The 13853-nt window shown below is 36.6% G+C and overlaps 1 protein-coding gene across 2 annotated transcripts in view; it reads left to right on the top strand.

The window, feature by feature from the left end:
- Positions 1-13853, top strand: part of SRPK2 (SRSF protein kinase 2) — a 3154866-nt gene that overhangs the window by 2044719 nt on the left and 1096294 nt on the right. For both annotated transcript variants that reach the window (XM_044088527.1, XM_044088528.1), the window contains exon 9: positions 7218-7243. In XM_044088527.1, the coding sequence (XP_043944462.1) occupies positions 7218-7243 (26 nt within the window). The remainder of the gene's footprint in view (positions 1-7217; positions 7244-13853) is intronic.

The following is a 13853-nucleotide window of genomic DNA, read 5'->3' as shown; positions in this document are numbered from 1 at the left end:
CAGGAATATAGTCGGGGCCCCCTAGAGCAGTGTTTTTGGCCATAAGCACCTCCAGGACTTGCTCCCTGCTGATAATTGTTGGGGGGATATGCTAGAAGAAATTTCACAGGGTATAGTGGGGTGTGAATTTCTAGCTAAATTTGGCAGCCAGTGGATTTGCTCTTTCATCCTGGACAGTGAAGGTTATCCCATTTCCCACCAGTTCTGCACACTACTAAGTATTACGTTTAACATTCCTGACATAGCTGAAGAAGACCTTGATTTTGTCCTTAGTCTGGAGGGCTATCCTGACCTTGTAACTGGCCTTGTTAGACTTTTAGACCTCTTCATTTCTTCTTTAGTTGAATTAGAGCGTTATTGTCTCTACGACAGTTGCTGTTTCTGATTTTGGCCATGACTTTTTTTTTTCTTTTTGTTATATAGCCTGTTAAGGTAAGGATTCCACCAGTATGGTTTGTTTTTGGTGTTAGATCTTGGATTACTTCTGATAGGTACAGCAGTCTCAATGCATCCATTTACATGTTTGCACAGGGTTTTTGTAAATAATTGTGCATAGGTAGCTGTATTCTCAGGGTTTGGGAGAGCCATGAATTGTCAAACTGTTGCTTAAATAGATGTAGTTTGCTTTAGTATGGTTCCTAACTGTTCTGGGTGTAGTTGGGTTTTCTGGGTTAATTTTTAGTTTCAGGGAGACAGCTTTGTGGTCCGACTTCACCAGTGAGGACATGACACAGCAGAGGGGTGGGGGGAAGAGTACAATGCTTCCCATGTTATTGGTGAGTACTAGGTCGAATATGTTTGATCCTCTGGTTTGAGAGTGCACTGTCTGGGTCAGGGTGTTTTGTGTTGATAAGGTCCAGGAAACATTGTGCCTGTAAGTTAGAGTCAGTGTACATTTCCCAGTCTATAGAGGAATAGTTAAATTATTCTATGACTTGAGTATTTGGTTGGATAATGAGCACCTGTAGTAGGTCTAGGTAAGAGTTGTGACCTCTGTGGATCATAGAGGGTGACCTGTAGCTGGGCAGTACATGGTAGGGAACGTTGTCTGTCACTCTACCCTTTGTTTTACCTTTATTAATTTTATATCCAGAGAAGACCTGAAACTGTTTCAGAATGTTCCACAACACAGAAATGCCCTTTTATGTATTTCTTTTTTATTTATTTACTGACATTTGATTACTGGGAAAATCCAGCTGGGTAGGAGCCCATATTCACCGGAGACCTGGATAGAAAAGCTCCAGATTTATCAAGCACAGAATATCATCATCTGCAAATAAAGCCAACCTATCTTGATTACCATACCAATTATATCCTTGAATTTCTGAGTCCCTTATTTTCTTTGCCGCTGTCTCTAAATATACAGCAAATAGCAAAGGGAAAAAAAGAGGACAAACTCTCCCACTTTTAATTCTTTGATCCTTCATACTAATTAACTTTATTATTGTATCTCATGAAATCCCAGTTTACTTTATGGAATACTTTATCTTCATCAAGACCCACCAACAATGGTATTCTTTTTTTCAGTGGATTATCATTGTTCTGTTAGTGCTGTAATTGTTTGCCTTTGCTCCACAACATCACATTGACCCATATCTATCAATTGTGGCAATACCTTTACTTGGTTTAAAATTGAAATGGGTCTATATGAAGCTGGGTTTGATGGGTCTTTACCCTCTTTGGGTAAATTAGTCACCACAGCTTTTTCCAAGATGCTGGTGCTTCCCAGTATTTTAAAATACTGTTAAACAAAGTATTCTAGATCTTTTATCACTTTATTTCTTCCTAACGTCCAAACTTTCACAGGAAATCTATCTGATTAAGGAGACTTTCCGGCAGACTAGTTTTACATTACAGTTTTCATCTTGTATCCTCCTATATTAACTGTTAGTTGCTGAGCCTCATCATCCTCTAATCTTGGCATAATAAAGTCTACCAGAAATCTTCCCATTTGTGTTCTTTCTTGGTTTCCACATCCCCCTGCTTTATCAAAGTTTCATAAAATTTCTGAAATACCTCTATAGGATTTCTGGTTATTATTCTTGTTGTAGACATTCTAAATTTGGCAAGAACCCTGTATAGTTTCTGTTGCTTAAGTCATTGTGCTAAAAGTTTTTTGCTCTGGAGTTATAAAAAAAAGTTGCTCAACAGCAGTCTTTCTAAACTCATGCTTATTATCTAAATACTCCTTTATTTTCTCTTTAGCATCTGCAGTTGTTCCTCCTCTTTTTCTGTAAGATTCCCCTTATTCTGCAATAATTTAACCTTTGTCAATCTCTCTAAATAATTCATATTATTTCTTAAGCATCTCTCTTTTTTATTTCCTTCATATTTTTAAACTCACTTTTTCATTTTATCCCACTTACAGCTATACTTTCTGAAGAAATTTGTCTTCCGTAATAACTCTTGAATAATTTCCCCTACCCATTCCTTAAATTCCCCCCTAACAGGTAGTTGAGAAGTGCCATTGTCTCATTTTTACTTCATCTCACATTTTTATCTTATATTTTGTTGGTACATTGTCTGAAAAAGTTTGAGGTGAACAAAAGGAAGGGAGATTCAGGTAAAGCCAAATTTTCTAAAGAAACATTTGTAGACAATCTTGACAGGATAGTCTTTTTTATTTGTCAGAAATATAGTTGGGAAGGCTTAACTCCTCAAGGCTTCCTTCTGTTATAAATCTTTTATGCCCATTAAATCTTCTTCCTTTCATTTGAGCCAAACTGTTGTTGTGGATCTTGATTACAGTAAAATGATGGAGGTTTTTATGTAGGCATAGTTTGATGCATTCTTTCCAAGGTTGTCCTCTTGGCAGACAAGGGTCCCTTCTGTGCCTTCCAGTCCATATTCTTCCTAACTGGCCTATGTCTTAATGCCAGTTGTGAAATGTACAGGCAGTTCTAGACAGAGAAGAGAGTTGACTTTGACTTGAGCCTCAGTATTATTGGCATTTGACTTCACTGATCCACCAAATTTCCCTTTGGTACTGACTATACAATGAGCACCATGTGGTAGTTTTGATTCTTCCTTTAACGGTGACACTTGGCAATGAAGGACCAATGTCTGTGTCAGTTCCAGTGGCATTGGTGGTATTCCACACCTCAGCATTGTCAGCATTTGAGTTCTCCACATGAAGGAGACCAGATTCTACTGTGAGAGCCCTGACTAACCTGTCAGCATGGGTCCTCTTCCTTTGATATTTTTAAACATTGGTTGGTGTACTCTGACTGCCAAAGTTCATTGGATAGACATTGGTATCAGAGATCATCTTTATATCGATGTTGCACTCTCAAATGCAAATGCTTTTGCACCCTGTCACAGCACCACCCTGCACCCAAAACATCTCACATTAACTGACGTCCATTCCATCTCATTGGGTTAAAGGTTCAGATAGACAACCGCAAGACCTTTTACACAGATCTAGTTCATTTTTGTCTTTCTTTTCAGTGTCTCCCCCATCTAGGACAAGGGTTATTCATAAGTATAAGAGGAGGCACGTAATTTCCCCATTAGAATCTCCAGCTCTACATGTTGAAGATGGATGGAATTAGAATTGATTATGCATTTTCCTTAGATGACTCCAAGCTTGGGAAGGTGTCCCTTGTATCTGTTGACAAAATCCTGCAAGCGGCCTTACTGACATATACCCCTCACTTTCCTGGATGGTGTCTGTGGCAGGCAGAATTTTGGCATTCGTTGTTTAGCAGGCCTGGAAAGATTTGGATGTGGCAGGCTGGTATCTAAGAAGCCAGACAAGATCCTGTAGTTGTCTGAGGGTGGGAATGCTTTGTCATGTATTCCTGTTATTGACTGTACTGTTCTGATGGCAACCCTAAAGAGGAATCCCCTGGCCCAGAGACCAGCAAGTCCATCTGTTTAATAATGACCATTTGAAAAGTGAACTTTCATGTAGTTTACAAGGTCTTTATGTAGGTACATAACTTTGATTTTTCTTACAGTTTGATGTAATCTCAATAACAAATATACTTCTGCAATGGCTTGTAAGCTAGTAGAAGTTATTTGCAAGCCTTTTATGGTGAGGAAGAGGTACCTCTTTCATCTGAAAGGAGAGCGGTTTCCAAAGATGAGTCATTACTCTGTGGACTTTATAGTGCTCCTCTTTACTGTCATGTGGTGCTTTCATTCAGGGTCCAACTGGAGTGATCTTTTGGATATCGTTCGTCTCCTGGTGCTGTTCATCAGTCTTCCTGATAGTTTATATCGATCAGCCTGTTGCTGCAGCAACAGCTTTCATGGGGTAGAAAATCAGAAGAGGTGAGAGGCCCTTTAGGTTAGTCCTACACTCACAGGACTTACAGTATCTTTTGTTAAACTGGTCGAACCTCTTCTAAAAAGCTTGTCTATTTAATTGTTTAAATTTGCTAACTGGAGTAGATCACTAATCCAAGTGGGCCCTTTTAATGCTAGCTTCAAGTTTAGATTGAAAATATGTACTTAACACCATCACAGGTCAGCTGATTATTAATAGACGAAGTCTTATGAGAAAACAAAGAAAGCTGTTCTTAACTATATTTGTAATATACCGCAACTGTAAATGCAATTACAACTGCAACGGTTATGGTATTTACACTGTTTAGTATTTGCAATATATATTGCTTAGGTGTTTGAAGAAAGGATGAGAGGCCTTATATAATATATATTGCTTAGGTGTTTGAAGAAAGGATGAGAGGCCGGGGGACCAAGAGGAATAATAGGAGGTAGCACGGGAGAAGACAGGGTATAGAAAACGAGTTCAGCTAACCTTTGTATCTGAAACAGTAAGGTGAGACTTTGTTGAACAACAGCTATGGATCAGTTTATGTAACTGAACTCTGCTGAAAGCATAAGCATTATTTATTAATTTAAAATGGAACTGATAATATGATTGAAGAGTTTTCAGACTGGGTAGGAGAAATTCCCAAAGCCTTTGGCCAGGCAGTGAAAAGTTGTAATCTGTGCAATTGAGCATATTGTAAGAGTGTGTATAATGAGGTGCTGTTTTGAGGAAGATCTAAGATGGCATCTTAAGGTACTGATAGTGAAACAGCTGGCAAAAGTGGAAATGTAAAAGGTTAAATATAATGAATCTAAGTAGTAGCCATGCTGTTTGTCCTGCATGTAACCATTTAGCATCTACATGAGGGGCAGACAATATTTCTCTGTTTTGGTGGAGGAGGTTTTAACTCTGTTGATCTGACGTGGTATGGTCATGTAATTTCAGGGTTTTCTTGAAGGGCAGTTCTAAAATTGGTGGATCAAGCCCTAGTTCGACAAGAAGAATGTCCTTATCTATTTATTTTATTCCTTCAGGGAAAGTGCTAGATTTGTATGATCCAGAAAAGCAGTTTATTTTTTAGCAATTTTAAATTTTAAGTGAGTATGGAAACTTAATTGTGGATTGAGCTATTTGCCTACGAATTGGAAACAATCAGTTAGTTGTTTTGAGTGCACATTATTGTAGATTGTTTGCCAACTGTAAGAGAGAGAGAATGCCCAACTTTTGTTTGTTGCCAAAGCTCTTGGCTTTAGTTTTTTTTCCACACTGAGAAGTAGGTTAATTTTTTGATGCAGGCTAGAAAGTTGGTTTACATCATTTTCCAATTCTTTTTATTGTGAAGGGTGAGGGGGCAGGATTTGTAGATTACTTTATCATGTACATTTGGTATATTTGACTGATAGGTGTGCTAAGACAGGCACCTTGCTTATAATAACAGATAATAATGCTGATGATTCCACAATCATCTGTACAGCACACGCTCCCTCCGAACTCCTTCAAAAAACTCAAACAGCCTTTTCCAATACCGAAACTTGGATCCTAAACAACCATCTCACTCTCAATGCTAACAAAACAAAAATCATGATATTCTCTCCTTCAAGAAATTTCAATGTAGACAAAAGCTCCTTTAAAATACAAAGTCACAATAACACTCTAATCGATATTGTACCTCACACCAAACTACTGTTAAATGTTCACCATTGATGAACATTTAAAATTCGATATTCACATTCAAAATAATATAAAAAAAATACCAAAAACTAGGTCTGCTGTATAGACAAAATCGCTATCTAAATTCTTTTACCAGACGTTCTCTAGCCTCCTCCTATCTGCTCCCCTCTCTTATCTATGGTGCCCCTCTACTTACTCATCTCCAACTTAGCCTAAAAAACAAACTGGAAGCCTGCTATAACAAAGTTTGTAAATTTGCTACAGGGTCCAAATACTCCACCCATCACTGCCATTCCCTCCACTCCCTAAACTGGCTTTAGCTTCCTAATTACCTGAAATTCATACAACTCACCACTGCTCACAGACTCATATTCCAACCCTCCATCTACCCCTCTCTTTCATCTATTTTAACCCCTTACCTCCCCAGTCGTACTCGTAGATCTGAAAACAAAAACCTCCTTAAAATTTATAAACCCCTTTGCCCTCCTGGCCAATTACTTCTATCACACTCCTTAGCTAAACTATGAAATTCTCCCTCCCCCCTCTGCTGTACTCATAAGCACTCTAATTTCAAATCTCTCCTCCATTCTCATCTTATCTCAAACTGATACTGTTCCTGCTCCCTTCCCACCTAAATTACACTATTGTCTCTTTCAAACCTCCCTTCACTAACATTATTGTTAGAACAAACACTAAACTTGTATAAACACTTTGACTTGATCATTGTACTTTTAATTATATTATCTGTATTACTTTTGACTGTATCTTTATTTTAACATTTGTGTTCTTTAAATGTATAATCCCTGATTTTGTGTTTGTATTTTAAATTGTATATTTATGCTTTTGTTTACTGTATATTCCATACTTTGTTATATTTTGTTAACTGCTTTTGGAGCTTTTCTCCCCTGGCCACCACTGAAAATGGGCTCTGCTTGGCCCAGTGGACTTCTCCGGTCATCAAACTGGAAATAAATAAATAAATACAAGTGGAGATAAGATGGAGCCTTGGGGCACCTCTTTAGTTAGGTTAGTAAAGTGAGAATTTTGTGAATTTATTTTAACATTGAAGCTTTTGTTGGATAAGAAGATATTAAATCAACCAAGTTACTTTTGACTAATACCAATGTCTTTGAGTAAGCCGAGTAGGAAATATACATTTCATTTATCATTAGACCTCTTAATTTGTATTTGCTCCTACTACAGAATGCATGATTGTACATGTGTACTGCTAATATACCTTTATTTGATCACATTTTTTTCTGTTTTGCAGTGAGTACAGCGCCCCAACAGAAAACAGTAAGTACATGCTTTATTTCCATCTCCAATCCAGTACAAGAGCTGGTTGTCCATTCTGCCTCTGCTCTGTATTAATCTTCACAATACCAATCAACCAAATTAGCAGTCCTATAATAACAACATTGACCAGATTAGTTATTTACTGGATAATGGGAAAAAAGGTTTACTGTTCAAATTTTAGTGCTGCACTGTGATTAAATCAGTGGTGTTTGATGTTTTATACAAATAGTGTATATACACCTCAGATGAGAGGAAAAAAGGGAGACTAAAGTGCATTAGAAGCTCACAAATCTTTTTGTAGTGTAAACGGTTCAACAGATAGCTTTCTCAGAAACTAAGATGCATAGAAATGAAAAGCATATTATGTTTGGATATAATCATACCTAAGGAATACTTTGTTTTTTTTTTTTTTTTTTTTACTGAACATGCAGTATGGAATCTAGTCCCAGCAAATGTGAAAGGGCAAACATAAATGGTAGAGTTCAAAAACAGAATGCAAAGGTAAAAGTGTTTTTGAAAAATAGAGGTAAATATGGTGAGCAGTTGCTTAGGAATAGTGTGTAGTAAAACCCATGTACCATGTTTTACGAAATTTGTAAAAGTCCCTCATGTCCCACAATCCATTGTGGATTAAGGACATAGCTGTATACTTGGATTTTTTGATATAGGCGGTTAGCATACAAATGGGAATCCACAGTATAGTCAACAATTCTCAAACAAGTGAATGGCAGACATTTTGGAGCTGGGAAGAGAAGCTGTAGAAGTGTGGCAGTAGACAACACACTGCAAACAAAGCATCACAAGTGCTTGACCACCAAGGAATGGTGATGGATTGTTCTGCCTAGCATCACCATTACTTGGAATGGCACTCTGAGTAGAAAACAGTGTGGGATTTAGCAACACATCTTAGTTTGCTCTGTGGAGTGCAAACAAATACAATGCACAAACAAGCTTGTCTTATTCCCAACACAGTGATGCAGTCAAGCTCCTACCAGTTTGAGCAGTAATTGCATTTGACCTCCTCATTAGTGAAATATACTAATGACACTGTATGTGATTATGGCAATTTGTTCTGAAACTTTTATGGACTGGCCCCTGCCATGGCTATACAGGTCTGTGCATACAGACATCAGCCAGCAGGAACTTGCCAAGGAGAAGAGGGTCTGGTGTGTGTGTGCGTGTGCATGTGTGTGCGTATGTGTGTGTGTTTGTGTGTGTCTACACAAGTGACAGAATTAGCATGTGCATGTCTTTGGTGAGTGGTAGCATGCAGGTATTTGTTCATGGTGTTTGCTATTCCATGTGTGACAGTGTGCCTGCACATGACTGTGTATATACGTGTATGTGCATCTGTGTGTATGCTTGTGTGGGTTGCAGATGCAGTAGGCAGGCATACTTTGATCCACTGATCACTATCCAGAGTCATTGATTGATCCTTTTGTGCTCCAGCATGTCAGGAGCAATACTTATTTTAATCAGTCATACTTCTGGCATGCCAGTGGGACAGACACCTAGAATGCAACCCCTGCTCACTATATTCATGCGTACCAGCATCCAGTATTTTCAGAAGGAAGGGAAAATAAGGAACTGGGTGACATCATGTGTTATCTTCCATCATTTTCTGAGTATAGTAGAGTTGTACTCTACATATATAAGTAACATGAAATGTAGACTGTGATGAGAAGTGTTTTTACTACTTAATTACATTTACTTGTTAGAATGAGAATTGTGCCTTTTTCCTTGCTTCAGATGAGATATTAAAGTTGGTGGTAGCTCAAGTGGGTGTAAAAGATTCCATGACACTTATCAAAAAAGTAGGGGTTGCTTTATTGATATATACATGTACACATCATTGTAGATTTTTAACTTATTTTTGCAGCCCTATATCCATATTTACTTCTTTTTTACAATTTCTTCATCAGTTATCCAATACAATTTTTATACATACTTCTTCCAATCCCGTTTCCTTAATTTTCACCTATCCTCGCTAATGCTTTTTCCATAACTATTTTTTCTGCAAATACAACTTAGTCCTTTCTGTTTTGTTGTACAGCAGACCTTCATATTTTCCTTTCTACAAAATCCAGAATGTAACAAATAATATGCCAGTTTATCTGTGTCCTCCTTCCTTTTTCATATTTACTGTACAGTATTGTTTCCATATTCTTTTCCTTAAAACCTTCATTTTTAAACATTTCCCCAAAAGAATTATTAATTTTACATTCTAAAAAGCAATATTTTTGCAGTTTCCTCTATCTTGCAGTCATAAGACATATTTCTTCTCTTGCTTTCTTCTTCTTTCAGCTTTTCCCGGTTAGGAGTAGCCACAGCGGATCACCTGTCCGCTCATGATTGGCAGTGGAGTTTTATGGTGTTGAGTTGCCAGCCTGGCACCCAACCTTCCACAGAAGGCACACACACGCACTCATCCCTAGGACCAATTTAGAGTGTCCATTCTACCTACAGCATGTCTTTGGAATGTGAGAGGAAACCCATGCGACCACAGGGAGGACATGCAGACTCCACACAGAAGGCACCCCAGCCGAGGATCGAACCAGAGAACCTCTTGCTGTGAGGCGGCAACGCTAACCGCTGCACCACCGTGGCCTCCCTTCTCTTGCTTTATACTTCATATTTCCTTTAACAAGTAACTTGTTTATCAAAATTCTCCACATAATGTTCCTAGCTTCATAGAAATCTTCAGCCGTTTCCTTTTTTTGTTTAATTGCATTTCTAACATGTCTGATAAATCACTTCATGGCTATACAAAAAAAAAGTCTTCCTTAATTTTTTCATACGTCTCATTTCTTTTCTCATTACATTCATCGGTTTTTAATTTCCATAACTTTATTTCACACATCCTTTTGTATGCATAATCCCTGTTATCCCTCCTTTTTCTTCTTACTTTTTTCCATGTCTCTTCATACCTTGCATATATAATAGTTTTCCACCATTTTATTCTCTGTTTTTCACACTATTAATAACACAAAAATAGATGCATTTTTTCAGAAATACCCTCCTTTTCTTTGTGCATTATTCCTCTTTTAATATGATTCAGTCTCAATCCCATATCAACCCGAAAAATATTTCTAGCAATTCCTTTTTTCCTAGAAACATATACATTCCCTTAATAAGCATGTTTCCCAACATTTATGTACTTAACATAGTCACCTTTTTATTATATGATCAGTTAAAACTTTTTCACATGCCAGTAATTTATTTTTCCATTTTCACTTTTTACCATTTCAGTGTGGTTTCATATCCTCCGCACTTCATCCGTAATATATTAATTTTCTTCCTGTTATAATATTCCATTCACCTTCTTTATTTCATCAAACCCCGTACTTTTTTTTTTAGTCAATCTTAAAACTGCCTTTTTAAATATTTTTTTCAGTTCTTATAACACTTTCATTCATCCATCCAGTATTTCTTTGCTACAATAACCAAATCATCTGCATAAGACAGACATATTGGTATCTCACTTTCCCTTTTCATTTACCAACATACTTCATCTATTTCTGACATAAAACTTTGAATAACTGTATTCATTCCTAAAACAAAATTATATATATTTAAAGGACACTGCTGAACTATTGTTCTCACCCTGATCTCTTTTCCCATACATCCATTTGCCATTACTTTCACCCATTAATTTTCATATCGTTTTTATAACTTCCAATATTTTTCTCACTTATTATGTTTCTAAAATTTCCCATATCACCTCATGCTTCCTCTTCATCAGACATAACTAGTCTTGCCTCATTTTTTTCTGTCAAGATTATACTTCTTATTTCTTTTACTATTATTAGCATTTCCTTTACTACTCTCTCTCTTACATCAAACACACCATTTCCTATTTCTTCTAAATTCATTCAGTACATTTTGTATCCTTTTTTGTATTATTCTCATAAGTATTTTATAATAAGTATTCTCTAAAATTATAGGTATGCAGTTGCTTATAGCTTTTCTTTCATATTTTTCCATATACATTTTATCACCCCACTACACATTTCTTCCTGCACTATCCCTTTATTTAATCATTCATTTAATACTTTATAGAAAACCACATTTTCTATCAGCAATTGCTTGTAAAATTCATAACTTATAAAAACCACCAAAAGCAAATCCCCCAAAAAATAAATAAACAAGCAAAAGGCCAATGCACTTCTTAATTTATTAGAATGTTAACTCTCTCTAGCTCCTCAGCCAAACAGGGCTTTAAAGAGATGGGGGGAAAAAAAACGTTAATAAATTTCACAGTATATAGTCACATGAATTAACATCTCAGTCAAACCCTTAAACATCCAATAAAAACTAAAAACACATTAGTTCACATTTTCCAATTACATTCCAAATTTAGACCAGCAGGTGTCAGTGTACTATATTTTAAAATAAATACTATCTCTTTATACAATAATTTATTCTTCAAATCCAAATTATCAAAAATATTTTTTTCTAAAATACTGCCTTTTAAATGCAGTTCATAATGAACTGCTATAGGGCTTTCCTTCTCTAACCTTACAGGGTGTTTTAGTTTCTCCAATGTAAAAAAAGGTCACATGAGCTTCTCAGGGCATAGATAATGCCCTCTGTATTAGTTATAAACATTTTTAGAAACATAATACACATGATTTATTTTATCATATGTCCTAATAATGTGCTTACACACTAGCATTAATTTAACACTAGGTGTTAAAAACTGTGTGCAGTCATGTCCTTAACACTGCGGCCCCTCTCAAGACAAAGAAAAATTTTTTTTAGATTAAAGATAATTTAAACTTCTGTCATTCAATAAAGAACCCCAATTAAATTGTATAAAATCAAAAACTTTGTAATTGCATTATATGTAGTTACAAAGTACATTCTATTATCATTCTCCCCTACCCGTTATACCATTATAACAAAATCTTTCTTCATTTTTATTTTTACGTGTATTATATTGAGCATCTACTAACAACCTCTGTACTGTGTTTTGAATGACATGAATATCATAACTCCTCTGTTTAAATTGAATACAAGTTCTATATAATTCCTTAACCAGGGTGTCTTCTTCATTACAAAGCCTAAAAATCTGTAACAATTCACTATACAGTAGTGAATCTGTTAAGTGTGGTGGTTGGCAACTACTGCCATCTAAAAGATGATTAGTATTTTCAAACTTCCTATAAACCCTGGTTTTAATTTCTCCACCTGGTGCACCTAGTTCCACATCCAAAAAAGTTGCTTTTCTACCAACTTGCAAACCATTAGACTTTATTCCAAAACTATTTTCCTGCAAATCCTGTACAAAATGATTAACTAATGTCTCTCCAACCTCACACAAAAAAAATTAAATCATCAATAAATCTGAAATATTTCACCACATTTTTCCCATAAAAACTAACGTTGTATAGATGTTTAACTTTAAATAACCCCATAAAGAGATTAACATACATGGGGGCAAATGGAGCCCCCATCTCAGTTCCCTTAATTTGATGAACACTTCATGATTAAATTAAAAAAAAATGTGTTAAACAAAATTACTCTGTTATATAATTTTCTAAAGGGTTATCTCCTAAAAAATAATTTGCAGCTTCTATACCTAAAGAATGTGCAGTATTGGTACAGAGACTCTTAACATCCTCTGTCAACCAGTAATTATCTATCTTCCACTCAATGGACTGTATTTTTTTTTACAAAAAATCAAAAGTGTCACGTATATAGGAACTCAATTTAACCACTGATGTTAACAAATATTTATGTAATAATAGCCCTATATTATGCGAAAAATAATTAGTAGCTGACATTATAGGGTGACCAGGTGGGAAGACAGACTCTTGTGTATTTTTGGCAAGCAATAAAATCTTGCCAAAGAACAACCCTTAGTAACAAACTTTCTGTCAACATTGTCTTTAGATAAATACCCTAACCCAGTGGTTCCCAAACGTTTTTGATTCTCTGCTCCCTTGCGGAATCCAGTTTTCCCAAGGCCCCCCACGGCGGTCATAAAGTGCATACTTCAGGAGTTCCCAAAGTGTGCGCTGCGGCACCCCAGAGAGGCACCGCTTCCTCACAGGGGCACCACAAACTAATAACCTTAGCTGCAAAATAAACTGCGAACAGTTCATGGTTTATTTTGCAGTTAAGCTTATTAGTTTGCGGCGAGTGTGAGTGATGCAGGAATGAATGAAGAAGTGGCTGTGTGCGTATCTGTGTGATTGGGAGAGTGAGAGCGATGTGTGAGTAAATGCAGGTATGAATAAGGAAGTGGCTGTGTGTGCGTGTGAATGAATGCGGGTATGAATGAGGAAGTGGCTGTGTGTGTGTATGTATGAGATCAGGAGACTGAGATCAGTGTGTGAATGAATGCAGGTATGAATGAGGAAGTGACTGTGTGTGTGTATGTGTGAAATCAGAAGGGTGAGAGGGATGTGTGAGTTAATGCAGGTATGAATTTGGAAGTGGCTGTATGTGTGTGTATGTGTGAGATCAGGAGACTGAGAGCAATGTGTGAATGAATGCAGGTACGAATGAGGAAGTGACTGTGTGTGTATGTGATTCACACCTCTCAACTGCACAGATTTTCGCAGAATGTCCAGATTTTTGCCTCATATTTTTGGTGTATTCCTCC

The sequence above is a fragment of the Protopterus annectens genome, chromosome 11.part0 (assembly GCF_019279795.1).
Source record: "Protopterus annectens isolate FY-2018-M chromosome 11.part0, PAN1.0, whole genome shotgun sequence".
Taxonomy (NCBI): domain Eukaryota; kingdom Metazoa; phylum Chordata; order Ceratodontiformes; family Protopteridae; genus Protopterus; species Protopterus annectens.
This window is presented reverse-complemented; position numbering and strand designations above follow the sequence as displayed.